Below are 26525 nucleotides of genomic sequence, written 5' to 3' on the forward strand. Positions count from 1 at the left end.
CTTGGACAACAGTAACTAAACTTCATGAGGGTGGCCTGAGGGCCCAACGTACTCTAGGGGAGGGGGGATCCCTCAGGACACCATCCATCATCTCATTAGCAGGATGTCCCAACATTGTCATGTGTGATCAGAAGTATGTGGTTGCTGTACAAATTACTTAGTACCATTTTGAGTTGCTGCAATGAAACTTCAGTGAAGTAGACTAGCCTGCCACATCATTTTGTCACTTTGCTTTTCGGGGTGCCTTTGAATTTAGTCCTCTTGGTTGATACTGTCATTTACCTAAAACAATCTAGCATTCTTTTGCTCCTAACACATTATCCGGTCTATACTGGTATAGACTTCACAAAGTTGTCAAAGTTGAAAGTTAATGAACATGATTGGTATTCTGAGTACTGCATTTTATAAATTGTTCTTGTGTGTTGATATTATATTATACTTTAATTTATCCACACATAATATATTGTAATAGTGTTTGGGGTGCTGTGTCTTCATAAAATTCTATTAATTCAAAAGACATTTTTACAGATAATGAATTTTTCAAATAGACCATCCTCTTTTTGTAAAATACTAAATCTTGACAATATTTAATGTGAATACACATACACATAAATTTTGACAACCTTCTTATTGGAACAAACTATCACCAGTTCTTCAGTTCACAACTGCATTTTATTATTTTAAAAACAATTCAAAACTATGTTTATTTCTAATAGCACAAATATTTATTATATTTGTAAATGATTGTATGTAACTTGTCTGTTCCAGCTGCTTACCTGTTAATGTTATAGGGAAGGTGGTCGTTCTTATTCATAAACTGTACATTATTATTGTTGTTGATTCTATTTGTGTGCAAATAAAACGAAACGGAAAAAAAGAAGTGCGTATGTATGTGCGGTGTGTTCGGATACAGTGTAGCTTTTAGGTTGTGCTGCATAAATAATCCATTATTCACATACCGTGTGTAGCCATGCATTTATATTCACTAAACTTTGTTTCTTTCTTTGGGCAAATATTTTATGTTAGAAATATCCTAAAATAAATGCTACCTTGACTTGTTACAAGCAACAACAACAACAAAAAAGATCCATGTTTTCTTTTCTTTTCTTTTCTTTTTAAGCCTTAGCAGCTGTTTTTAATTTTAACAGATCAAACTAATTTTAGCACTCTGTCTCCATCTTTGGGGAAGTTGTGTTAATACACATTGAAAGTCATGGCACTTTCATAGGTAACCTCTGACACTTAACATGGCTGCCATGAAGAAAGTACTACTTGCTGTTGCTGTTGCTGTTGCTGCCTTTGCAGTTTTCAGTAGACACAGGTTCCTTAAACTGAAGTAAGTTCTGTTCCGACAAGAAAATCTGACGTCATATGTCGCATTAAATTTGGGGCTTGGCAGCACAGATTGTAAATGTTCACAGCTGTTGTTTGCTAAAGCACGTTGAAGTGTGGCCAACGTTTTCATGGAAAGACTTAACAAACGTATCCTTAGGCTTCTCGAGCAGACTTTCAAACTGTAGTACTGATTTGTACGGCTTCTTTGTAATGGCTCTGTAAACTTCTTCCGCAGGGAAATCATGCTTGCTTCCAGAGAGATTCCAGTGAAACACCTCAGCTGTCATTATTTGCAGAATATTGGTATGTAATCTTTGTATTCACGCTCATATCTTTGTTCTGGGGTTTGCATCGTGAAAATCACGTTTAAACTGCGTTTAACATGTGGCATTAGCTGAAGGGTCTGAAGTTCACACAACTGTCTGTAGAGCATGTGTCACCAAGGCATGACATCAGACTGTTCTCTCTGTAAGAACTGAGAAGGGGGAAAATATTTATTGATTTGTTGTTTTGTACAGAATATGGGGCAGAGGATATCACAATACTGAAAAATGGACTGGCCTTCATGAGTACGGTATGTTATTAATTTCACAGGCAATTGTTTGTGTGATGACCTCTTGAGCAAAGCCCCACATTTAGAAAAGTTTCTAACATGTAGTGTTTACTGCTCAGGGCTTGAAGTTTCCTGGATTACATTCATTTTCTGATGAACCAGGGAAAATGTATGTTTTGGATCTGCTGCACCCGAAACCCACTCCAGTGGAGCTGCAAATCAGCGGAGAACTGGACCTCAGCTCGTTCAACCCACATGGCATTAGTGCATACACTGATGAAGCAGGTGACGTACAGACCCGATAGAGGATGGATGAAATAATGGAATCAAATTTGTTATTATTTTAAATAACAGAAATGTATTCAGGTAGTTTTTTTTTTTCATTGTACCCTTATGCACACATGCATAGGTTTGTAAAGTTAGAAGGCCTGATATGTTTTTTTTTTGTTTTTTTTTGCACACCCACGTCCTACACACAGTACTTGTATTTACATAAGGCAGATATACAATGTAACACAGCTTTTAACTGCAGCTAATTTTGTGTAATAATGTTGTTTCTCTGGAAAGTCTGTAAGCCATGTCGTTTGTCGTCAATTTTTTTTTGGGTCATTTATGGGTATGTCAGTAATTCTGGACTAAATTACATGAATGGGTCTTTGAGTGGTGACTATGTGCATTCTGTCATAGTACATTTAGGGCAGTATGCTACCTTACACTGTTACTGTGACTTATAAATGAACTAAAGTCGTCTTGGTTAAGTCTCTACAAGCTTTGCACATGTAGGTTTTGGAAATGTATCTAATTTTTTCAAATGGATCTTCCCAGACTTGTTCAGGAACACGTCTGAAGCTCCTCTAGTATTGTCTTGGCTGTAGTCTGGTTCTTCATGCTGAAGGTTCTCCATGGCCATAGGCTTAAGACTTTTGTACCTTCATCCAAGTTTTCCTCAAGGACTTGCCCCTTGCTTCTGAACACCCCCCCCCCACCCCATCCCCTCCCCATCCCATCCCCATCCCATCCCATCCCCATCCCATCCCCTCCCCATCCCCTATAGCATGATACTGCTAATATCTTTCACTGGTATTAGCTTGGTGATGTTCACCGTAGTGTCTAGTATAAATTTTGGATTCATCTGGCTAGTGATTATGTGTTGCATATCCATCTGCTTTATGAAACATCCTATTGTGTGGACCAGTCTTTTCTGGAATATTGTCTAAAATAAGCAGAATACTTTGTATCAGCAGTGTGAGATGCCAAAGGTTAAAGGCCAGTGACAGTGAAATGCATAAAGAAATAATTAATAAATTAATAATTTTAATTAATGTAATGTTGCAAAAATGATCAGTATTTTCGTTGCCTTTATTCATTTTACTTGATAACAGGTTTTGGACAAATGAATAAGAGGAGACAGCTACATTACAGTGTCCTTGACACATATCTGAGATTTTCCTATATGTGCCAAAAACATCTCTGTGTAGTAAAAGTGAGTTTTGTGATGCTTTGATATTTTGTCTGCATTTAGTTCGTCCTCTTACTTAAGCATAAGTTCCTGTTGGGTCAGGCTATAAAAAAAGTAAATTGCTCCTTACTGCTTTAGGGAAGGAAAGAAGGTGACAATTTACTATGAGTCTGCAGCCTAAATTGGTGTATGTGCGTGTCTTTTTTTTTTTTTTTCTTTTTTCTTTTTTTTAAACAATAACAAGCTATTTTAGTTGTTGTTTATTTCCCTGATCACAAACATGACTGAAACACTAAGGGAAACCTACGTTTCCTCCACACAGCAAGGTTGACAAGACTTTTCTTCTTCTCTACAGATGACTCTGTGTACCTGTTTGTGGTCAATCACCCTCATCACGACAGCCAAGTAGAGATCTTTCGTTATGTTGAGGAAGACACACTTGTGCACATAAAAACCATCACCCACCCCTTACTCCACAGGTATGAACTGTATGAGAAACCTTTTAATGCCTTATTTATTGGGGTGGCTGTGGCTCATCCCATCCCTCATGTCCAGCTTGTGTGCCAAATGTCCTTGGGCATAATACTAACCCCAAGCTGCTCTCCGATGCATCCATCAGAGCATGAATGTATGCAAATATTAGATAAATAGGGGGAAAAAGTGCTTGTGTGACTGAGGCAAGTTTTATAAAACGCTTTGAGTGCTTGTTGTTCCCCATGTTTTTCAGTGTGAATGACATTGTTGCAGTCGGAGTGGAGAGCTTCTACGCCACAAATGACCGCTACTTTCACAGTAATGCACTTCTGCTTATTGCTGTCTATTTGGACTTAACCTGGTGTGACGTGGTGTTCTACAGTCCACACGAAGTGAGGGTGGTGGCCGATGGTCTGCGGTCCCCAAACGGCATAAACATATCTCCTGACAAAAGGTTAATCTCAGTTCGTTACACCAATCAGTGATCATGTATGTGTTTGAGTTAAATGTCTGTTTTATTTCAGACAGAAATAACAGAATACATTGTAAACAAAGTGAAGACATCGAATTGTCATCCACATCTCTATATAAAACACAATTTAGATGCTTGAAAAGGAGTGGGATGAGATTTACAGTTTTTTGTTATTGTAACATGATTTATTTTTTATTTTATTTTTTTTTAAACACAGGTACATATACGTTTCGGATATTATGGATCATGACATAGATGTTTTTGAAAGGCAAGAAGGGGAACAATTGAGGTACATCAAGGTAACAGTGTTTTGTATTCTAAAGTCACAAAAAACAAAACAACAACCCAAAACTCTCATATCTGCGTGCTAAATATGAAGCTAAGCCCAGCCTAGTGTTGCAGTTTTTACCCCTCAGCTGTGAGAGGTTGAGGGGGTATTGTCGTCACCCCGTCCTGTGGGTAGAGTGGATGCCCAAGTGGAGAACGAGGTGACGTACGATACCTTAGGTGAATCTAGTAAAAACGAGTTTGAATCTCAATGACCTAGAGGTCAAAGATGAACTTTACTGTAGCCTAGAATTTTAAAAATTGATACCATAGGTACATCTACTAGTAGGCTGAGGGGTATCAGTGACAGCTGCCTGTACATTTTTCATAATACTGTAGCTTCATATTTAACATGTAGACATAAAAGTAGCACTAATCGTTTTAATTTTGCTGAATAAGAAAGCAGTTCTGTTGCAAGAAGAAAAAAAAAGGTTGGATTGTTGCTTTAACGTCATACACAAGGACAGAATAATCAGGTTTCATTTACAGCATGTAAACAACATGTGATGTTTTCAGTCAGTAGCTGTTGGATCACTTTGTGACAACATCGAGGTGGACCACAAGACAGGTGACGTATGGCTGGGTTGTCACCCAAATGCCATGAAGTTGTCAAGCTATAATCCTGAAGATCCACCTGGCTCTGAGGTTAGTTTGTTTAAAAATAAAATATAAACATTGCAGCTAGATTTTTACCTATTCATTTTATGAATGTGTCCTTCAGGTGCTCCGGATCGAGAATATTCACTCAAAGCAGCCAGTGGTGAGCATGGAGTACGCGGATGATGGCCATGTCCTTATGGGCTCCAGTGTAGCAGCTCCTTATGAGGGAAAGTTGCTTATTGGCTCTGTTTTCCACAAAGCCTTATACTGTCTTCTAAAATAATGCCGTTGATCACTGTTGCTTAATGAATACAAATGTTGTAAAGGGATGAAAGAATTTTAAAAAAATAATAATTTTAAACATGTTTTTTGCCATTTATAAAAAAATAAAATAGTGACCTTGTAAGACAGGAAACCATTCGACTGTCAGCTTTTGTTCCTGTAGATGTCATATGCAGTGTCATTTCCACATTTTGTTCTCTCGGTACATTAAAGCAGCATACGCCTTTGGACAATTCTTTTACCCTTTCTCATCGTTTTCCAACAGCAATTCTTCTTCAGCCACCTTGGAAATCCTAAACCTAGTCTCCCCCCCATCAGGATGCTCTACAGTTTCCTCTTCTATTTTGGCAGGTCCACTGAGGGCAATATCACAATCTTCTGAATCAGCAGCACAGCTGTCCTTTTGTTCCTCATCAGTTTCCACACGCACTTCAGGGTCCCCCATGCTTTCTCGCAATAACGGGAGCATCTCGTCTTTTGTGTCATTGTCCCCCTCGGCCTTTGCATTGAGGAATACTTCGCTGATACTGATCATACGTCTGCGCTTTGGAGAGTGCTCCAAGTTGTGGATAGAGGTGCCGTGGAGGTCACTGCAGCTCTTTGAGCGATTCATTTTGTCTGCTGGCGCTGGTTTGCGTCTTTTCATTCCAATCTCTTTTATGACAGTATTGTAGTCTTCCTCCTTTTCAGATAAGAAGCCAAAGATGTCAACAACGTTGGGCTTTACATTTCCATGTGGCTTGTCCTCTAAAGACAATAGCTCCTCATGATAGAAGTTTCTGTGCCTGCGTTTTTGCCATTTTTTCTTTAGTACTTTGGAAGCGTCGACTACCATGTGGACGTTCCAGCTGAAGAACAGGGACAGCCAAGCTAGGCCCATGCAAATCCATAATTCTTTACCTACTATGTAGAGGCGGGGGTAGTTTATGTCTGGATTTACGCCTAAAATGAGAGTTATGGGCTGAAATTACTTGGATATCCTCAATTCAGAAATGCAAATTGTGCCAAATGTAAAAACCTACCTGCCACATAATCTCCAAAGCCAACTGTTGTGAGTGTGATGAAAGAGAAGTAGAAACCTTCTAAGTAGGTCCATTCTTCCATGGACATGAAAACAAATGGCGGAATCACCAGATGCACCAACAGCCCCCATAGAAGGAACAAGGCTATACAGGTATACTGGACTTTTTTCTGACAAAACAGAGGGAAAAATATATATTATTTGACATTGAAAGTTCAGAATTTCAGATAAACACGAATTGTTAGTCAGACCTTACCACTGATATGCCTTTGTCTATCATCACCCCAGACAGACGCTTGGCCCGTTCACCAAAGAATGAACCCAGCTCACTTATCCATACCAGACACAGAGGGATCCCACACAGACCATAAAGGATGCAGAAAATACGTCCACCTTTTGTTCTGGGGGCAATATTACCATAACCTGTAGATACAGTGAGAAAATATTCAATCACAGCAGTCCATGATGTGATAAGTATTTTAGGAAGATTTTCCTCTTCTGTCTGTTCTATCAGGGTCATGGGGAGGGCTGAAGCCCATCCCAGCTACCACAGGGCGAGAGGCAGGGTACACCCAGGACACACTGCCAGTCTGTTGCAGGGCTAACACAGAGAAAAACAACCATAAACTCAACAATCATGCAACCCTCTATGAGCAAGCACTTGGCAACAGTGGAAAGTTTTTCCTTTCCACTGTTTCCTTTCCTTTTAACAGGAAGAAACCTTCAGCAGAACCAGGATCAGGGAGGAGCAGCCAACTGCTGTGACCGGTTGGGGTTGAAGGGAGGAAAACTGGACAAAAGACACACTGTGGAAGAGAAGCACAGATCAATAACAGCTAATGATTAAGTCCAGGGTGGTGTATAAACACATAGTGAGTTAAAAGAAAAAAACAAACCTCAGTGTATCATGGGATGCCCCAAGCAGCCAAGCCCTGTTGCTGCATAGCTAAGGGAGTATTCATGGTCACCTGATCCAGCCTAATGATAAGCTTAAAAGAAGAAAAAACTTTCCTTTTTGATAAAGTGTAATCTAAATGTAGGAAAAGTAGGGAGGGTGCCTGTCTCTCCGCTGCTTTATATATGGAAAACAAAGTCATAGAGGAATCTTGAACTAAAAAACAATGAGGATTAGGATTTACCGTCTCAGTTATGCTCTGGTTTCTCTTTATAACGTTCTTTGTTGGACATTTTGCAGGAAAACTCCAGTGCACAAACATCTCAGATCCAAATCAAGATAATTTCCCAACTTTTGGGACAAAGCATTTCCTGTTCTGAAACAGTCACAGCATCAGAGTACCCATAGCTTTATGCCTGTAGTAATTGTTGTGAAGCTTATAATGTGTCTTATAAACAAACAATCACAATTAGGCCCAGAGAAATGCAGCTTTTAGTCATGAGGCATCGTGTTACATGAATATTATCCCAGCCTATCCAGCTTCGAATATGAGAGGCGGGGTACGCCCTGGACACATCGCCTGCCTGTGGCAGGGCCAGACATGTTGTTAAAGCAAGTCGAGTGGGCGTTCCTGAGTAAACCCTATTGCCAAAGAAATGGCAGCAACCAGAAGAAGAAGAAGAAGAAGAAGTGTGTGCTATTACAACATGAACATGAAGTGTGTCAACTGCTGAGTCTTTCATACCTATAGTGGTGACAATGGAGGCAGCGAAGATGGCAGAACTCCCCCAGTCCCACGGACTGCGATCCTTATCCCCGGAGATTGCCACGCCTTGCCCGGCAGCCTCTGATACTACCTTTAGAAAGTTAACACAATCAATCAGTCCCAGAAAAAACCCCATAAATCTAATACTTCTGCTACTACTTTACTTATTTATTTGTAACCGAATAACTGGAAATATTTACAACTCCTTATTCTTCTCAAAGTCTTAACTAAAGCTCAGGCTACCGACGGGCACGCCTCGTGCCAGCCTTTATGTTTTTGTTCTGTGCTTGATGTTGCATGCCTGCTCCACACCCAGCGCACACATCAGTGTTTTGTTTGAAGTTTCACAACTTTTCTGTGCTGTTAAATAAGAGGATTTTCACTTCCCCCGTTCCCTTTGAGAATGTTTAGCTTGATAGTTACTCTATACACGTTTGTATTTCTGTTCAAAATCACATAAAACTGGTTTGATACATCCGGACATGTGGAGGCAACGACATTTTCCTTTCCTTTCTAATGTCCACGCTGGATTGTAAGCAATACAGTATGTAACGAAATGAAGCCTCTGTAAACAAAAGCTCGACTTGTTACCTTTACATAGAGATGGGTTCATCATACCTTCAGTATCTCAGTCAGATTGTCTTTAGTCAAGTTAAATTTCTTCAGAATGTCTTCCTTTTCTTTCACATAGAGGTCTCTGGCTGATTTCCAGTTTTCTTCTTCAAAAATTTGGAATATTGCGCCTCCAATCGACAGATAAAAAATTATACACGAAGTTAAAAGCGGACCTTTATCAGCCATATTAAAGTCATAACTTCAGTCCGAGCACGCTGACTAAGTCACATTCCCGCAGAGGGCTGTCCTAATCCTACCTGGCCTCTTCCTGGTTAACATAATGGGTCCCACAGCTGGGATGGAATTAAACCCAGAACAAATAAAAAACAAAACATATACATGTAGAAATATATGTATGTGTCTTCTAATTAGATCAAGTATAGAAAGTCTTAAAAAACAACTTAAAAAACAAAACAATCGGTCCTGAGTTACTTCTGTTTATAACAAGAAGCACTACGACAGTACACACCTCCGCCAAGCCCGCTCACTCTATGGGCAGGATCAACTTTTAAGGGAATAGTACTGTTTTGTTTCTTGTTGTATGCATTCATTTTGTTTTCTCTGTTCTTTTTAAACGCACTTAAATGTACTTGACATAATTTTGAGTGTAATCAGTTTTTTATGTGAATATAGTACATGTGCATAGTCAAGGGCGTAGATTTGGCATGGACGGAAGGGACATGTCCCCACCAATATCCAGCGATTATTGAATTGTCCCCACCAATAATTTGATCTCTTCGAGAAAAGAAAAACTAACCCGATAGAAAGAAAAAAAAAACATCTGTCGACGTCTCATTCACCTAGCGGTGCAGAAAGAGTTAAATTACGTCCTCTACTGGAGTCCTACGTCATGTGACAAATATGGCCAATGTGATTGGCTGTGCCTTTCAGGGAGCTCTGTTTAGTTTTAGCAGCGGCAAGCATGAGCTGCGAGGAGGACGGCAGCAAAAAAGGAAGAACCTGGATATAAGAAAGTATTTTTCAAAGAAACCTGTAAGTCACTTAAAGTCAAGTTTAATAACGTATTTTGGAAACTAACTGCACAACATGCAGCACTATTAGTTCTCTCAGTCTCAGAGCAGCATTTCTAATTTTGATTGAAACTGTCAGAGAAAACGGCGAATTTTTTCTCTGAATATTTTTCAGAAAAAAAAAAAAAAAAAAAAAAAAAAAAAAAATATATATATATATATATATATATATATATATATATATATATATATCCTGGCTCGCTGGAGGCTGCCAAATACTACGGCGGTGGTAAAAAAGGCCCAGCAGCGTCTCCATTTTTTGAGAGTGCTCAGGAGGAACAACCTGGAGGAGAGGCTGATGGTGACATTCTATAGAGCCACCATAGAGAGCATCCTAATGTACGGCATAACAACATGGTATGCAGGGTGCTCAGTTGCAGACAGGAAAGTACTGCAGAGGGTCATCAACACAGCCCAGAAGATCACTGGCTGCTCTCTGCCCAGTCTGGAGGCCATTGCAAACTCTTGATACCTCAGCAGAGCTGGCAATATCATTAAGGACTACTCTCACCCCAGTAATAAACTGTTTGAACTATTACCGTCAGGCCAACGGTACAGGTCACATAAAACCAGGACAAACAGATTCAGGGATAGCTTCTTTCCCAGAGCTATCACCGTAGTAAATAAGCACAAAACTATTGAACCTGCTTAACTATACTTGCCATTGTCACTATTCATACTAGAGATGGCACGATACCACTTTTTTATGTCCGATACCGATATCATAAATTTGGATATCTGCCGATACCGATATAAATCCGATATAGTGTGTTTTTTAATCAGTAAAACTGTTTTTTTAATATCTTGCTGCTTTTTGTATAAGTTCATACTCAAGTTAAAAAACAACAACAACACTAAAGCTATTCTGTTATACCTGTATGTAAAAAAACACACACTGCACCCAAAATATTTCATAGATCAGCAACACTGATCAATCTAATAAAGTTAAACCTACCCCATCCTCCCTATTCTGGTATTTTAAAGAGTACTTAGCAGAAATATTAAGCAACCTAACTAATAGGGTTGCAAACTCCCAGCAAAAGAAAATAGGGAACCACCCTCTTCCTCATGATGCTTAATCAATGTAATCAACTTTAATTTGATGCAGGGTGAAAAAAATTCACAGAAATAAATTATTTTTCAAGAATAATTAAATAGATTCAACATCTTTCTTCAACAGAATTGCAGACTGCACAGATGGTACCTTCCCAAAGGAAAAAGTACTACTACTAAAAAGTACTAGGGTATATTAGACTTAACAGTTACTATATACAGTAATGGACTTCTATACATTTTACATCAGATTAAAACTTTGGGTGTAAGATTCAGATAATTATTAAATAATTAAAAGCTAGATATTTTAAATGAGAATAAGAAAGAAAAGTATGTCTTTGTGCCCCCTTTTGCCTGTTCATGCCCTATCGGCCCCCCTGGCTAAACTTTACATCTATATTTATTATTGCATTTTGCACCAAGGGAGTGGCACTCCAATTTCGTTGTACTTTGTACAATGACAATAAAGGCTATTCTATATTAGTTTACAGAGGCTGTTAAAATTGTATATCTAACATTAAAATGTTGGTGACACAATAATTCCATCCTAATGGTACTGACATATTCATAGGGTTCATTTTTGAGACAAAATATCATGAGATAGTCATGATATGCAAATATTCCAACCAACACAAAGCTCAGAGAGTAATGGTGATACAAGATCACAGGTGAAATTGGATGATGACTTGGTGGTTCATGACTGTATTTGAAGCACACGTGTGACTGCATGTATGTAGAATGTCTCACTGTTATTCATCAGGTGACAGAGGCAGCTCTGCCATGTTGTAGCTCAGACAGAGGTGAAGAGGCGAGGTCACAGGTGACTGACTGATGATTTGGTGCTATAGATTAAATAGTATTTATCATCATAACAATTGTTAGGCTGCTGATGTAAATTGTTTCATTAGTGTATATTTGACAAAGAATCTGAATTGACGCATCTCACTTTTTATATGGAACGAATCAATGTGTTATTTTATCAGGTGGCAATATGTCCTAGTGCAGTCAGAGGGGAAGAGCCAGGGCCAAACATGAGGAACATCAAGCACAGAATAATAATTTTAATCTGAGGATAAATGCATGTACTGAGGCTGAAAGAAGCTTCAGTGCTCTCAGAAGACTAAAAACATAGCTAAGGTTAACAGTGACTCAAATGAGATTAAACAATGCTGCTGTATGTCCACCAGGAGAGACTGGACAGTATAGATGTAAAACCAATATGCCAGCAGTTTATCTCAGTTAGCGAGAGGAGAAGGCATGTGTTTGGCTGCTTCACATAGTGGACATTGAGTTGTTGTGTGGGACACCAGTAGTCCATGTCTGTTGCTGTAACAGTAGTTCATGTTTAGAATAGAAAATCTCAGCTCACTGATTTGATCGGGGCAATAGTGCCTAAAATGTTGCATAATGTTGCTGAGAGATCTTTTACTTTGTGGTAATCTTAGATGAGTAGTTTTATGGACAAAAACCAGCAGGTCATTCAGTGTTCCCTTAGTGCCAAAATATAACAGATGTTGGTGTACTATAACTGAAGTAATGTTGTTAAGTCCGTAAAGTCATATTCTTTTATTGTCATGACTGTATTTGAAGCTATTTTTATTTTTGTATGATACCTGATTTACATGGAATATGGTTGAAGTAAACTAAAGTCTAAAATACTTAGTCACAGTCATTTGTTTAATAGTAATTTAACATTATATAATTCACATATAAAACTATGAATTGTAATTTTAAATGGTTTAAAAGCATGTAGAATAGCATATGTAGGCAAGTATATTTCTCTTTTTTTTTTTTTTTTTTTTTTATCAAGACGCAAAGACAAAAAAGGGGAAAAAAAAGAAACAGGGCAGGTTCGATGGTTGAATCGTCCGTCCCCACCAATGCCAAAACCAAATCTACACCCTTGTGCATAGTGCATCTGATTGTGTAGTGATTTTTTTTTTTTTTAGATGTTTAGTAAATATAAAATGAAAAAAAGTCTTTGATCACAAATTTATTAGGGGTTGGTCATAATCAGTTAAAGTGATATTATAGATTACGTTCTGTATAATGATAATACACACACCACATTTATAAGAACCATAGCTTCTAAGCTGTTAGGCTTTCTTAAAAAATGTGTTTATTTTTGTTGCTTTCTCTTTATTTTTTGACCAATAGATCTTTAAGTTGATCTTGTAGACCTTGCTGAGTGTACGTCAAATTTTAATAGATTGTTAAATTGACCAACCTCTTTACCACTACAAGGTTTTTCTTTCATTTTTTAAAAAATCAGAATTAATTCAAAATATATCGAGCTATGGTGTTGACAGATTGAACGACACGCGCGCAAATATTACCAAAATCATAACCTTCTTGTGGGAGAAGTAATAGCTAAAGTGGAGAACTAAAACACAAAATTATATTATCTAACCACTTGCGGTTTAATGAAAACGTTCAGCAGGGGGCAACATGACTTCATTAACGCCGATTCCACAGAGTCGCTACGCATACGTGCTCAGGGAAACGGTCGCTCTTATCTTGTGCAGGAGTTAAATGTTTCCACACTGGGCGGATCCTGGCTGCTTTGTGTGATAATAAGGGTTGAAATATTTGCATTTGAAAACTAAACAGAATTTCAAGTTTCCTTAAATTTATAGATTACAAAAATCGAATCTCAATTCAAGCTTCTTTTTTTTTTTTTAATGTTTAAAGTCGTTTGAAGTGAATGTTCCACTCCACGTCACTGGAGTAAATCTATAAGGCAGGGTATGTTATAATATCCTGCTGGGACAGAGCCAGCATAGACCTCTGGGCTTTAGGTAACGCGGAGACAGATGCTCCAGCTGCATCAGCTGTTAGATTGAGGTCTATTGCACCTTTTGGGATTTCACTCTGCATTTTAAAGAAGACATCCCAGGTCATCAAAGGGCGCTGTCTATTTGTGAGGGCTGATTTAGTACTCTGTGCATTCACTTACTCTAGGGGACCAATGCAATGACAGGCCGTGACAAGAGGGAGCCATTTATTTATTTATTTATTTGTGTATTTTTAGAGGACACACAATAACACATGAGATCAGAGATACAAATCATGCAGTAACACGACTTTTATTAACTCCTGATACATATACAGAAACACGTCTCAGTAAATATAAAAGTTCCTTGGTGACTGTAAATACAGCATTACCTGCACTCTCACACATGCATGCACAACAGCGCCTCTGTGTGGAGTCAGCTGTAAAATAAAAACAAAACACACAGACACAGACACAAATAGCTCTAATGACTTATGATATCACATTGAAAGTTTCCAACAGTTTACTAGAAGAAGCTGTTCAGGTACTCAGGCCCAAAAGTTGTCATATAGTTGGCAGAGCAGCCCCGAGTCAGTCCCCTCAGCTGGGCCGCTGCAGGGACACACTCACCTGTAAAAACAGGCTCAAACAAAAATGTCTTTGCGTGTGTGAGAAAAAAGCTCAATCGTTGCTTTACAGACTGTGTGAGAACTAAATAAGAACCCCATGAAGATTTTGAGCAAAGCTCCCACCTCTGATCTCCACCCATCACCAGTACTTAGTGCTTCGTCATTGTGGCTGCGTCACCGCCTCCCTGTGGAAACCCCATCGATACTTTCCAACTAGTCCTGAAGGTAAACACCGGAATTATGGCAGCAAACTGAAGGTGGAGAAGACGCACAGAGGAGACTGCTACGTGTTCAGGTATGACCCGCAGTCTCAGACACTGCTTGTGTTTAGGTTGCACACCATTTTTCCCCCTGCCAGAGCTTTTCGCGGCGTGTTTTCTTCACGACGGTGGTTCGTGAAGAGTTCACTGCAACGCATTTAGAAGGATTATGCGAGGTCAGGAGTATTTGTGGTAAGGAAAACAAAAAGAGAAGTAGAACTGCTGACCTACTGCAGTAATATGACTTCATAACAAGAAAGAAAAATGCCCACAAATGAATGCAGAGGTGTGTCGTTAGGCTGCTCCCAGTACCTCAAAGCTCCCGGGCCCTAAATACTTTAAATGCTTAGCATAATAGGAAGAATGCAGGTACCAGCAGCGGTGTAGTAAGTGTGTAAAAACTCAACGCCTGTTTGTTAATGTGGAGAAAAAGAAGCCGAGAAAGAAAACATTTGGTGATGTAATTACTTTGAGGGGACAGCTGATAAGTCACCTATAACCAGGCCCATTCCCCTTCCTTTCATGTGCTTCAAATGATGCTAGCACTGCATGCTACTTCTTAACAGGCAGTGCCATTTATTAATATCATGTATAATATTATTGTCTACCTCAGCTTTTAACTAAATCCTTAAAATCTGTACTGTTTAAACTGAAAAGTGTGTTTCTTTATTGACGCACCTTTGTCCCCCTCTCCCTCTTTCTGTCTTGACCTGGTCACTCCATCTGCGACTGCGCATGCATTATGAAATGACCTTCTACGTGGATATAATGTGAGTATTATCCCATTTAATTTGAATGAAAGGCATTCGTGCTGTGCTTTGTGAGTGCTCTGCTGAAGCCCTACAATGATTTTTTTTTTACCCTGTCATGTGCACCAGTGATGTTCTCCTAATGCACCTGAATGCAATTCATAGTTAATGCAGAGTGTTTGTATAATTAAATAGCTGCACAGATGCATTTCACTTATATTGAGTAAGCATTTCCCTAAAGACATAGCTCATCAAGCTTTAGAGAGATGATTAAATATTCATTTATTCATTATTTCTATTTTAAACCATTCACTTTGGGTTCAGACTTCAGACTCTATCTGACACTTTCTTTCTATCTGGGAAAAATAAAATTTGGGGGTTAAAAAAATGTTTTAGAATAGAGAAGATTGCTTTTGTTAAGGCTTTGATCTGAAAAGGCTATAGTGTACTTCCTGTCAAAAATTATGGCACATAGTTTTTGTTTTACTGCTGGTTACTCAAAGCCTAGTTACATTTTGGGAGGAGTTGTTTAATGGTGTCACCCTGAGGTATCTGGACGCAAACAGGTCTTTATCTCTCATGAACACCCGCTCCCAGCATGCATTACACCTCTAGAATTGGCGGTGATCCTCTCTTACTCATCTGATATAATTTACGCTGAACTGCTTGAACTAGCTGATCTTCTGCCTCAGTGTCTTTTTTTTGTTTTTGTTTTGTTTGTTACTAGACCCATATGACTTACACATGGATAAAAGTGGATAATGGAAAGATGATTTTAGTGAAAGGTTTACTGTGGTTTATGATACAAAGATGAGACTGTTTTTACCATCACACTGGTTACTGAAATTAAAAGCTTCCATTCTGGGAGTTTACATGCAAAACTACATTTAAGTCAACCACCAGGTGGCAGTGCAAACTAACCCAACACACCTTTGTACAGTAGCTTCAGCAGATCACATCTATTCTTAGTTGGCTGAGAACACATTTTTGCCACAATTTGTTCAATGTTCCACCAGCCATTAAAATCAGATGACATCCAAACACATGTATGTAAGCATGTTGCTTCCAATCTGACTTCCTCAACAGTATCTTTATTAGAATTTTCTCTTATGAAAAAAAGCCTCATGAATAGTCCACATTGATTAGTAGTATAACATGATTGAAGCATTTAAAAAATGACATTTTTAGCTCTTGTTTTTATAGTTAAGATTAAAATAAACAAGTAAATACATTCAAAGTGAAAACTGCACGACAGAGGGGCAGAAGGATAGAGCATCACTACAAAGTGGAGTGCAGAGCACAACAATCGTTTTACCTTCATTAATAATAAATCGATCATTTAAATTCACTCTCGTTCAGCTGTATTCCTGCTCTGTACCTTTCATAGCGTAATTTATTGTCCTTAAAGTGCAAGAGAGTCAAATGTGCCCTAGTAGAATAAGAAGGGGCAACTTGTCCGTGGGAAGGAAAGGGCAGAAGCATGGAACATTCCCGCTTCATAAATTCTTCATAACATAATGGTGCACAATTAATATTGATGTACTCTTACCATCTATCACATTAGTGCTTTTGAGAGGTCAGTTTCTGAGCTAAAAAACAACAGAGAAAACCTCCTGCAACTGTGCCTCTCTCAGATGCACTCAAACTTCACATTTTAAAGCATTTTTTTAAGCTGCACACATTGTTTTACATAAGATGTAAAGGGAAGGGTACAGGGCGTGCGTGTGTGTGCGCGTGTGTGTGCGCGTGTGTGTGCGCGTGTGTGTGCGCGTGTGTGTGCGCGTGTGTGTGCGTGTGTGTGTGTGTGTGTGTGTGTGTGTGTGTGTGAGAGAGATGCGTACCCAGATGCAGTCACGAAAGTCAAAGAGAGATGAATTGGGTGGAAGTGGTATGGGGGGCGTTACGTAATCACCGTGCGATAGTGCCAGAGAGGGATAAAGATGTTCCAAACAAACATAACCCCCATGCACTCAGCTGGAGTGATGCACGGCTCCGTTATATGTGCGTGTTTGCCTGCGCTTTTGAACAAATGTAGAAGAGCGGCAGGGGAAGCAGAATGTTTGTGTCAGTGTTTTGGGTGTGTCTACTGTGTGAGTGCATGGAGGTGGGCCGTCTCAGGGTCTGCGGTTCCAGGCTGTCACTGTCTCAAGAGACTGGGTCTGCCAGTGCTCTGCACCTCTTCTTCTTCTCCTCCCCTTTGTAGTCTGTCTCTCCTCCCTCTCCTGGGTCCAGCTCAACACCTGCTCCTTGCAGTAGGCCTAGGGCTGGGCAGGGGTTCCTAAGCAACTGGAAGCAATGCAAGTTGTTCATATGGGTTTTGTTTGCCTGCCTTGCTCCTCTTCCTCTGTTTTCTCCTCAGTAGCTACACAAAACTTACATCCTGCCTGTGCGCAACCCTGATTCCTGTTAATGTGTTATGTCAAAGTAAATGTTTAACAAATGCCAGTCGGTGTGCTGTTATGGTGTCCTCGCTTTGCTTTGCGATCAAAGTCTAAAGAAAAAAAAGCACACAGACGCACACAGACTGTTACTGGCCTGGAGAGATATTTTCTGTTCACTTTCATCATTCGCCCCGACGGTAAGAGCTTCGGACTTTACGGCAACCCGGTATTATTTTAGTTGGAATCACGGGATAACCTTTTTTTGCCGGTAAGATATTTTTTATCTTCTTCGATATACAGCATATAACAGTGCTAGACATGACATGACACTGATAATGCCCGCCACATGAACTTGCCTGTGTAGGACAAAGGTGATGGTGCCTCACCCCCGTGTGGTTCTGAGAATAATGAGCCCCCTTCTGCTTATGAGCCGTATGTCGCTAATGGGGTCAAGCAGATGGGTGGGGGAACCGTCATGGGGTCCATAAAGACAGCTTGTGTGTATGTGTGTGCCCAAAAACAAGACCCATATGTGTGTGAGCTTGTTTTTGATTTTTGAGATGTGTGTGTCTGGGATTGTAGTTTTCAGCTGGGCAGAGTTCCTCTGTGACGTCTGCAGTCTTGCACCCTTACCTATGTTGTGTTGGTGCCTGCCTCCTCCTGCTTCCGGGCGTTGCACTGTACTAATGATCACTGGCTTTAACTGATCCACACCACGCATGCACTTTTAAAAGGGGTCAATACAGTGAAATGAATCAAAATATGGTTTTTTACTTGGCAAACCCACATAGCCTTACTAAATTTCATTCATGAGCAATTTCTAAAACCATCTTAAATGTTCTAGGCGTCATTATTATGCACCATTTTTATATTAAATCAGAATTTCTCTGGAGCTGGCTTCATCAGCCTTATATGAAAGTTGTGTGCATCTCCTCCGCCTTGGCATGGGTTTGTAAGCCACGCTGGTTGGTGCTCATTCGCTCAGCTGAAGTCCAAGCCTCGGCGTGAGACTCCACCCCTTTACGAGCATCGGACACCTTCAAGCACAACAAAGCATGTGTCGCTCAGCAGCATTGTTTCTCGTGTGAACGCGCGGAATATCGCATTTTTTTCTGTCCGTCTTTGCGCCATCCAGTCTCCTCCTTGATGCTGATCCCGGAGTAGGTAAGCCGCATTTCAGGCTCGCATGCGCCGGGGCTGTGGAGATGAGTCGGTGTGTGTTTGTTTTGTTGCACATTCGGCGCCATTTTCGTGCACAGATTGTTTAAATACCCCGGCATGTAGGTCCGACACAGCCCGTAACTGTTTCAGGGAAGGAGGGTGAAAAAGTTACATTTTAGATCATTTTAAACTTAATTGATTATTATTAACGCGTAATTAATGAATTTGTTCCGCTTGAGGATTGTTTAGTTTAAAACAACCAAACAAATAAAACACCTTTAGAAACGAACAGTAGTGTGGAGGCAGGGTGTGTTGTTGTTTAGTGTAAAATAAATAAATAAATGCAGGTGATCGCTCTGCTAAAAGAGGGCGCATTTAGACATTTCGGGAAAACCCACTTTGCAATTTTCCCTCTTTTTTATTATATCAATCCTGATATATTATGATTGAAAAAAATTGATAAACATAGATTATAACAAGAGAAAAAACATAGGTTTTCTATAAAACTTTGTTTTTATTAATTTATTTTATTTCATTTATTTTTTTATTGTCTGACAGGTACATAAAGAGCTTTAAAAGTATTGACTGTGATGCCTGAGAATGGCCGCCCTGTTTAGGTCTCTTAAATCATACGTAAAATGTTATTGCTGATGATGCTCTTGTGTCTGTCTTCTCTGTTCAGATGTTCAGTTGTTGCTTGTTTGTTTATTTTTAATTGGTGCTGCTCTGCTTTGGATTTCATATTTTCTGCTTGCGTTTGCCCCGTGAGGAGTGTATTAGGGGTTAAAAGATACCCATCTTTACCACAGGGCTTCATGTGCCTGTGTGTGTCTTGTTCCTGCCTGCGTACTTCGGAGCAACTCATCCAATAAGCCTCATCTCCATTGATGATACTGCTGAATATATATAGTCAGATAATCTTTTATGAAGCGCTGCAGATGTGACGTAGGGCGGATGAGGGAGAGTGTCGCGGGTTGAACTAATGCAGCAGAACTGGCAAGTGCTGGCATGAGCAACAGAGGTGAACACGGAGGTCAAAAATAACAGATAAGACCGAGGGTCTCCTGCACTGCTGAATCAGCAGTGTTGTGGACACAGAGCTGCTGAAGTGATACACAAGGATGTTTTTGGTCTTTCTGTGTGAGAGTGAGGTCATCCAGGTCCCAGAAGAGCTTGCTGATGTTAATCCTCTTTTGGGAGTTATGATGCATTCGAGCAGTTAGACTACTACTGTGTTGTATGAGCATTACCGAACAGGGAACAGACTCTGCATCCCTTAGAGCCATTTGCTCTTTCCTTCATCAGTTAGGACAGTGATTATGATTATTAAACATCAAGGATACAGTAAATTTAACATAACCTTTTCACAAATAATTCTAGGATCAAATTAGACATTTTTTTCACTTAATGACAGAAAACTGAGTAATGGCACAAAGCTGATTCTGCATCTTATAACGTGTCTGTATTTCTATGTCTCTGCAACATGGAAAGAAGCTTTTGTTCACAATGAACAGAAATATTATGACTTTAATTGGCGGTGGCTGAGGTAATGTTGGAAATGGATTCGAAATTGCTTTCAGGGCAACCGCAGTAAATCAATCACGGTACTTCATTGTTTTCCCATGTCGGTTCATGTTACAGCATCACACTCACAGACACCATCTGTGTGTATTGATTGGTGTGGCACTGAGTTTGGGATAGGTTTACACTGATAGCCAGACTGAAATAAACCATTGGAAACCAACACCGTTTGTTCGACCGTCCTCCGGTTCACACGGGAGATTGTGGACTTTGATTGCAACATTTCATTTGTTGTAGTCAGTCTATGCTTCCTGTCCATAATCCATAACTACACAGTAGCAATTTACATCCTGTGATCATTTAAGAAAAGTGTTTATGAAAACTGTAAAGACAAAATAAGGATATAAATCCCTGCCCGTGTGCTTGTATTCACACTGTTGCTAGGCAGGCTTCTATGTTAACCGCACACGAATAGGTTAGCGAGGCACGTGTTGGCGTGTATGTTGTCATGTGTGCCTCTGTTTGCAAGGAGAGGTTAATGGGAGCCACCATGTGGCCGGAGAGGCTGATATCTTGGTCTTCAGTTCATTTCTGTTGATTTTCAGCCAGGTAGGCGGGGCTCCACATAAAACCATGAATCAGCACAGCGGATCACCACTGTGCTTCTGCCAGGTTTTCTTTTTCCTTGCGCATGCACGCACACACACACACATACAGATGCATGTAGGATGAGGAGCACAGAGCTGGCGAATCAGGGTGGAGGGCGACAGTGAGAGAGAGAGAGAGAGATCCTGTGGGCAGGTAGATGGAGATAATCTCACTTGGTCACTTGGGGGCTGATTAACTCTAAACTCCTTCTAATTCCTTAAGCCTACTGTCAGTGCCCAGGAAACATGCTTTCGTTGTCTTCTAGTATTTATACGTCGTTGCAGTTATTTTGGGAGCCGCGCTTATTTTAAGTCAGTGCTGATAACAAAGGAGCAGTGCACTCATTCAGATTAAATCCATTTTCAAAAACTGGGCTTTAAGTGGAATTGAGTGTGCAGTTGCGATGGTGCACAAATGTATACACGTGTTGTGAACAGGAATAGATATAGAGGTTGTTTGTAGAGGCCGACTAATGAGTCCCAGCTTCTTGCGCACACGTTGCTATTTATATACTTTACCTCCTCCTCCTCCTGCGTCTCTGCAAGCTCGTCTTCATTCAGCCCTCTGCTTTTATTTTATTACACATGCACACAGCGGTGCTGCTGCAGCGTCACTGGTAAACAGTGTGACGGTTTTAGTAGCGAGACAAATATATTTTCGGAGTGTGAGAATGATAAATAGAGCTTTGATCGTGTGGCTGGGTTAGCATCAGTTCAAGCAGTTATTCTAATAACTAATAACTAAGCATATGCAATTTTTCTTGTAAGTCAGGTTCACTCAATCATATCATCTATTTTCAGATTTTTAAATAACCTTCAGATGAATTAAGAGCATAATAAACTCTAAATCACATCCTCTTTTGACTCCAGTTCTGTTCACACCTGATCCAGCAGCTCACTTATGCTGGAGGGTGGCCTGCTTCATCTATAATTTAGCTCATTAGAGACACTAATTATATGGTATTGAGGGCAGTTTTATCCCTCTCGGTGCAGCAACATTTCATCCATGTGTAAGAGGAGGAGATATTAGTCACGTTGCTAGAAATTAACTGTGAGTTGAGATCCTGTGGCGTGACGGTCGCCGTCTCAATTGGTCAGGATGCAGGTTGGGCCTGCTCAGCTGGGTGACAGCAGAGATGTTAGATAGGCAACACAAAATGGAGGAGGCAGCAGACACAAGCTCAGCTGGTCCATTAGGAGCATGTCTGCTTTCTGACAATCAGAATTGAGATGACAGAGCACTAAAAGACCCAAAGGAGACTGTGAGCATTGATGCATACCACTATCTGTGTGTGTATGTGCATATGTGTGTGTGTGGTGACCTAGGGAATAGGCCTACGGGGGGGTTCTTATGGGGGGAAGGGTAGGCAGGATTAGTTATAGTGTTCAGCCCAGTTATTGGTCACTGGACACAAACAATGGGAGGGCTAAAGAGGATTTGTTCTTATGTGTACCCCCCTCCTCCTCTCCCGCTGTCCTGTAGTGCCAGTGGGAAGTGCACGGTATAGAGGTCCAGGCTGCACCCAACGGGGGCGGCCCCGTGCATCTGGAAGATTGGCCCGTCTGCCCGTCTAGCGTTTTCCCATCCCCCACCCCTCCCCCAGCCCAGGGTGGGACTTGAACTACATATGGACGAGACAAAAACACAGCCACATTCGTCACCAGTCAGACGAGACCTAGTTCGGGGGAGCATGCACGTCGGCACAGTCGAAATAAGGATCTGATCTGCGATGCGAGTGGCTGTATCTTGCTTAAGCGAGGTTTTGTGCCATTGCATAATACCTGCAGTTTATTTTAGTCCCTGTGTGATTTAATCAGCTGGTTAGAAGTTTCTAAATATACCAGATCTGTCCTCACACTGCCACCGCAGAGGATCAAAGTTGTGTTCATTAAAGGGCCCAAGTACTGGGACTGCGAGTCACATCATTTTGATTGTAATAAGACGGGCAGGTATGCTCGCTCTGTTACATACTGACAGAAGTCAGCCTCACCTTAACCGTGTGAGGTTGAAAAGTACAAGAGGTAAAATGAGATGGACGTGAAACGTGAAGAAATATTTTTTAAAACTCAATTTGTTAAACTATTTGAAATTGTGTAAGTAATCAGGTGGCTTATTTACTCATTACTAGCAGACATATACAATAACAATACTGTGCAGAGCAAAATGTGACTGAAATAAGAGTAGAGCTAATTTATTGACCTGCAATTTTAGACGTTAAGAATGACTTTAAAAAAACTTCATAAGCTTTTTATTGGTTTATTTATCTCTTTATTGTCATATTGTTCTAGTGCCTTAGATGACCTAAGCATGAGGGGCGTGTGTGATTTGAAGAGCCAGGCATGCCCAATGTAGACAGTGCTAATAGGCAAATCCGGAGCAGAATGCCTCCTTTGTGTCAGTGAGCTTTAATGAGTCTGTGCAGACAGAGAAACACTCTGCAACAAGGAGGGTCATTGTGCAATGAAATGATGTGTAAATACGTGCGTGTGTTTGAGTCACGGCGCAGTCTGTAGGTGGCAGTTGGCTCCATGTTTCCTGGAATATTAATAAATAATAGGCACTCTTAAGGAGTAGGCAGCTAACGATACACTGAAGCAACAATGAAAATTACAGTGAAAAATTGCTTATTGTTCATTAAGAGTGTAAGCCAAAATGAAGAATATTTAAGAGAAAATAAGCAGGAACGGGTAGAAATAATCCTGTTTGTGTCATAAAATAAAACATTATCTGTTCCGCTGGCAATCTGAGTCGAGGGCGATGACTGAAAGACAGATTAGATAGAGCTTAAAACGGGAAATAATCCACAGATTTTAGTAAATTTTGTGTAGCTGATGTGATAGTTGCTGTCTTGATTAAAAAGTCACTAGTTTTACCTGTAAAATGTCAAAAAATGCTTTAAAAATGTCCTAAAATTTATTTAAAAAAAACTTTTGTTCCAAAACTGCGTATGTGTAAATGAAGTGTTAAGTTAACCTGGTTTGTTGGACACCATCAATGCTGTGACCTTTCTTCATCTATGACTCCCTTCTGTTTCACCTTCACAGTGGCTACCATGACAACAGAGGCAACTGCCGTGACTGAGGCAGACACTGAGGGCAAGCAGAAGACCAGTGGTGCTGAGCCCGAACCTGAACCAGAGAACAAGCAGAAGGCAGAGGCGGCTACATCTGACCCAGAGGGGGAGCAGTCGAGCACAAAGGCCCAGGAACAGGTCACTGAGCCTGGGCCTGCCGAAGCAGCGACCTCCCCTGAGGAGGAGCAGCTAAAGCCTCGTACCAGAACCTCTGCTGGCAAAGGCCTTTCTCGTCTCTTCTCCTCTTTCCTCAAACGCCGATCGCAGTGCTCAGAGGAAGAGGTGTTTGAGGCAGAAAAAGCCAAAGACGAAAAGGCAGACAAAGAGGAAAAAGTAGATAAGAAAGAAGAGGAGACGGTGGAAGAAGGGAAAAGTCAAGACAAGGAGGCTAAAGTAGAGGAAGAAAAACCAGAGGTGAAAGAAGTGAAAAAGAAAGACGACAAAGCACAACCTAAAGAAGAGAAAAAGAACGTGGAAGAAAAAGTAGAGAAGAAAGGTAGCAAAAAGAAAAAGAAAGAGGCCAAGAAAAAAGCAGAAGAAAAGGATGAAGAGAAAGTGAAAAAGGAGGAGACGAAAAAGGAGGAGACAAAAAAGGGGGAGGAAAAAAAGGGGGAGGAAAAAAGGGGGGAGGAAAAGTTGATGAAAAAAGAGGAGCAAAACAAGGAAGGGACAACACAGCAGACTGTAGAAAAGGAGGAAAAGCAAGTGGAGAAAAAGGAAGAGAAAAAGAAGGAAACTTCTGAGGTCAAAGGCAAGGCGGCAGACGCTGGAAAGAAGGAGGAAGAAAAGGTTGACAAGAAGGTGGCAAAGAAAAAAGAAAAAGAAGAGAAATTAAAGAAGAAAGAGGAGGAGAAAGCAAAAAGGAAAGCAGAGGAAGAAGAGAGGATAAAAAAGAGGGAAGAGGAAAAAGCAAAGAAGAAAGAAGAAGAAAAAGCCAGAGAAGCCGAGAGAGCAAAGAAGAAAGAGGAGGAAAAAGCTAAGAAGAAAGAAGAGGAGAAAACGAAAGAGGAAAAAGCAAAAACAAAAGAAGAGGAAAAACCAAAAGAGGAGTTGAAGAAAAAAGAAGACGAAAAGGTGAAAGAAGAAGCAAAGAAGAAAGAGAAAGAAGGGGAGGAAGCAAAGCCAGAAGAAAAGGAGGAAAAAGAAGAGAACAAAGAGAAGAAAAAAGACAAGGGAAAGAGCAAAGGAAAGAAAGAGGAGAAGGAAGTGAAGGAAGTGAAAGGACCAAGTGAGGAGCAGGTGAAAGCACCGATTGCTGCTCCTGAGCCCGAGCTTAAAACTGAGCCAGATATTGAACAGGCTGCTGATCAGCACTCTATAAGCAGCACAGAGGCGCAGGTGAGTCCTAACAATCTCACATTTAGAATACTTGTTCTAAGATTCGCTGTGATTAAGATGAAAGTAGAACCAGTAGGCAGTTGGCTTAAATTAGCATGATCACTGGAAATGTAAAGATATGGCAGCCTCTCCTAAACAGACCTCCGAAACTTACGGGTCAAACAATATATTTTGCCTGTATATTTCTACCAAAAAACAAAGCTAACACTAAAAACAGACCGTATTTTTTTGGGAGTAATGTGCAGTTCTATTTTTAAGCCGACTGCCGTGATTTCAGACTGTTTGCAATGTCCTTGTGATAACAAGACCCCAGGAAGCCTGACCTTGATGGAAAAGAGGTATTACAGACTTTCAGAGGTGCTGTAGACCGACTCCAGACAGATTAATCCAACTCATCTAACTGTATTTTATAAAACAATGGCTAAAAAAAGAACATCACTGCAGACAAAGGTTATAAAAAAGCACTTCATGCTGCTGATTGGGTTTTGCTTTCTAATAAATTTTTTATGTGGACAGCTTGCTCAGTGAGCATCACTGTGCTCACTTGGGCTTAAAGGCTGGTCTGAAACAAAGATGACCCATGCTGGTTTGAACTAACGCTAGTATCAACCGCTCGGGTTCATCCTGGGTTATTTGAGTACTACCTTAGTATGGTGCTCTGTATAACGTCTCCCACTTTCTCTTTCAGCTTTGTGACACACTTTGACAATTGTCTGGTTTTGACTATTTTAGCCAGCCCAAGAGGAACACAAGGAAGAGGCTGTGATAAAAGAGCCTGAAGCAGTGGAAGAAGTGAAACAGGAGGACACGGAGAAAATAGAGGAAGAACCAGCAGAAAAGGAAGAGCCAATCAAAGAAGAGGAAAAGGAACAAAAGCAGGCAAAGAAAGAGAAGCCTGCAAAAGAAAAGACAGAAAAGAAGACTGAAGAGGTTAAAGGCTCTAAACGTCAGAAGACCATGCAGTGCAAAGTCACCCTGCTGGACGACGCTCAGTTTGAGTGTGAACTTGATGTAAGCAAACCCTCCCAAAATGCACCACTGTTGCGTTTGCTAATCTGTGATGATAAACATGGAAACTGAAGAGTTTCTCTTGCCGTGTGTCCCATGTC

At 40.4% G+C, this 26525-nt stretch overlaps 3 protein-coding genes across 16 annotated transcripts in view; 2 read left to right on the forward strand and 1 right to left on the reverse strand.

Moving 5' to 3' along the window:
* Positions 1 to 1199: 1199 nt before the first annotated feature.
* On the forward strand, positions 1200 to 5635 carry LOC146508114 (serum paraoxonase/arylesterase 2-like). Its single transcript, XM_085177190.1, has 9 exons — positions 1200 to 1336; positions 1571 to 1638; positions 1854 to 1909; positions 2008 to 2173; positions 3703 to 3826; positions 4075 to 4275; positions 4511 to 4592; positions 5137 to 5265; positions 5342 to 5635. The coding sequence occupies exons 1-9, from the start codon at positions 1248 to 1250 to the stop codon at positions 5501 to 5503; spliced, it is 1077 nt and encodes a 358-aa protein (XP_085033316.1). The 5' UTR covers positions 1200 to 1247; the 3' UTR covers positions 5504 to 5635.
* LOC146508115 (potassium channel subfamily K member 5-like) lies at positions 5565 to 9226 on the reverse strand. Its single transcript, XM_085177187.1, has 5 exons — positions 8803 to 9226; positions 8164 to 8275; positions 6780 to 6946; positions 6525 to 6693; positions 5565 to 6444 (listed from the first exon to the last, which is right to left on the reverse strand). The coding sequence occupies exons 1-5, from the start codon at positions 8983 to 8985 to the stop codon at positions 5741 to 5743; spliced, it is 1335 nt and encodes a 444-aa protein (XP_085033313.1). The 5' UTR covers positions 8986 to 9226; the 3' UTR covers positions 5565 to 5740.
* A 5393-nt stretch (positions 9227 to 14619) lies between these two features.
* Positions 14620 to 26525, forward strand: part of LOC146508116 (uncharacterized) — a 30026-nt gene continuing 18120 nt past the window's right edge. For 4 of the 14 annotated variants that reach the window (XR_014876859.1, XM_085177322.1, XM_085177324.1 and 1 more), the window contains exons 1-3: positions 15390 to 17872; positions 24050 to 25416; positions 26149 to 26427. Coding sequence is in view for 13 of the 14 variants with exons in the window: in XM_085177322.1 (XP_085033448.1) it covers positions 17734 to 17872; positions 24050 to 25416; positions 26149 to 26427 (1785 nt within the window). In the remaining variant the exon portion in view is untranslated. The other 10 variants (XM_085177329.1, XM_085177330.1, XM_085177328.1 and 7 more) reach the window with 7 other exon arrangements.

The sequence above is a fragment of the Neolamprologus multifasciatus genome, chromosome 11 (assembly GCF_963576455.1).
Source record: "Neolamprologus multifasciatus chromosome 11, fNeoMul1.2, whole genome shotgun sequence".
In the NCBI taxonomy this organism is placed as follows: Eukaryota; Metazoa; Chordata; class Actinopteri; order Cichliformes; family Cichlidae; genus Neolamprologus; species Neolamprologus multifasciatus.

Excerpts from the sequence above, each read along its gene's own strand:
- LOC146508114 (XM_085177190.1), top strand. The coding sequence starts at position 1,248 with ATGGCTGCCATGAAGAAAGTACTACTTGCTGTTGCTGTTGCTGTTGCT. Across the intron at positions 4,276-4,510 it reads AACATATCTCCTGACAAAAG|GTACATATACGTTTCGGATA; the intron begins GTTAATCTCAGT and ends TTTTAAACACAG. Across the intron at positions 4,593-5,136 it reads AACAATTGAGGTACATCAAG|TCAGTAGCTGTTGGATCACT; the intron begins GTAACAGTGTTT and ends TGATGTTTTCAG.
- LOC146508115 (XM_085177187.1), bottom strand. The coding sequence starts at position 8,985 with ATGGCTGATAAAGGTCCGCTTTTAACTTCGTGTATAATTTTTTATCTG. Across the intron at positions 6,947-8,163 it reads CTCCATTGTCACCACTATAG|GTTATGGTAATATTGCCCCC; the intron begins GTATGAAAGACT and ends CTGTATCTACAG. Across the intron at positions 6,445-6,524 it reads CTTTGGAGATTATGTGGCAG|GCGTAAATCCAGACATAAAC; the intron begins GTAGGTTTTTAC and ends CTCTCATTTTAG.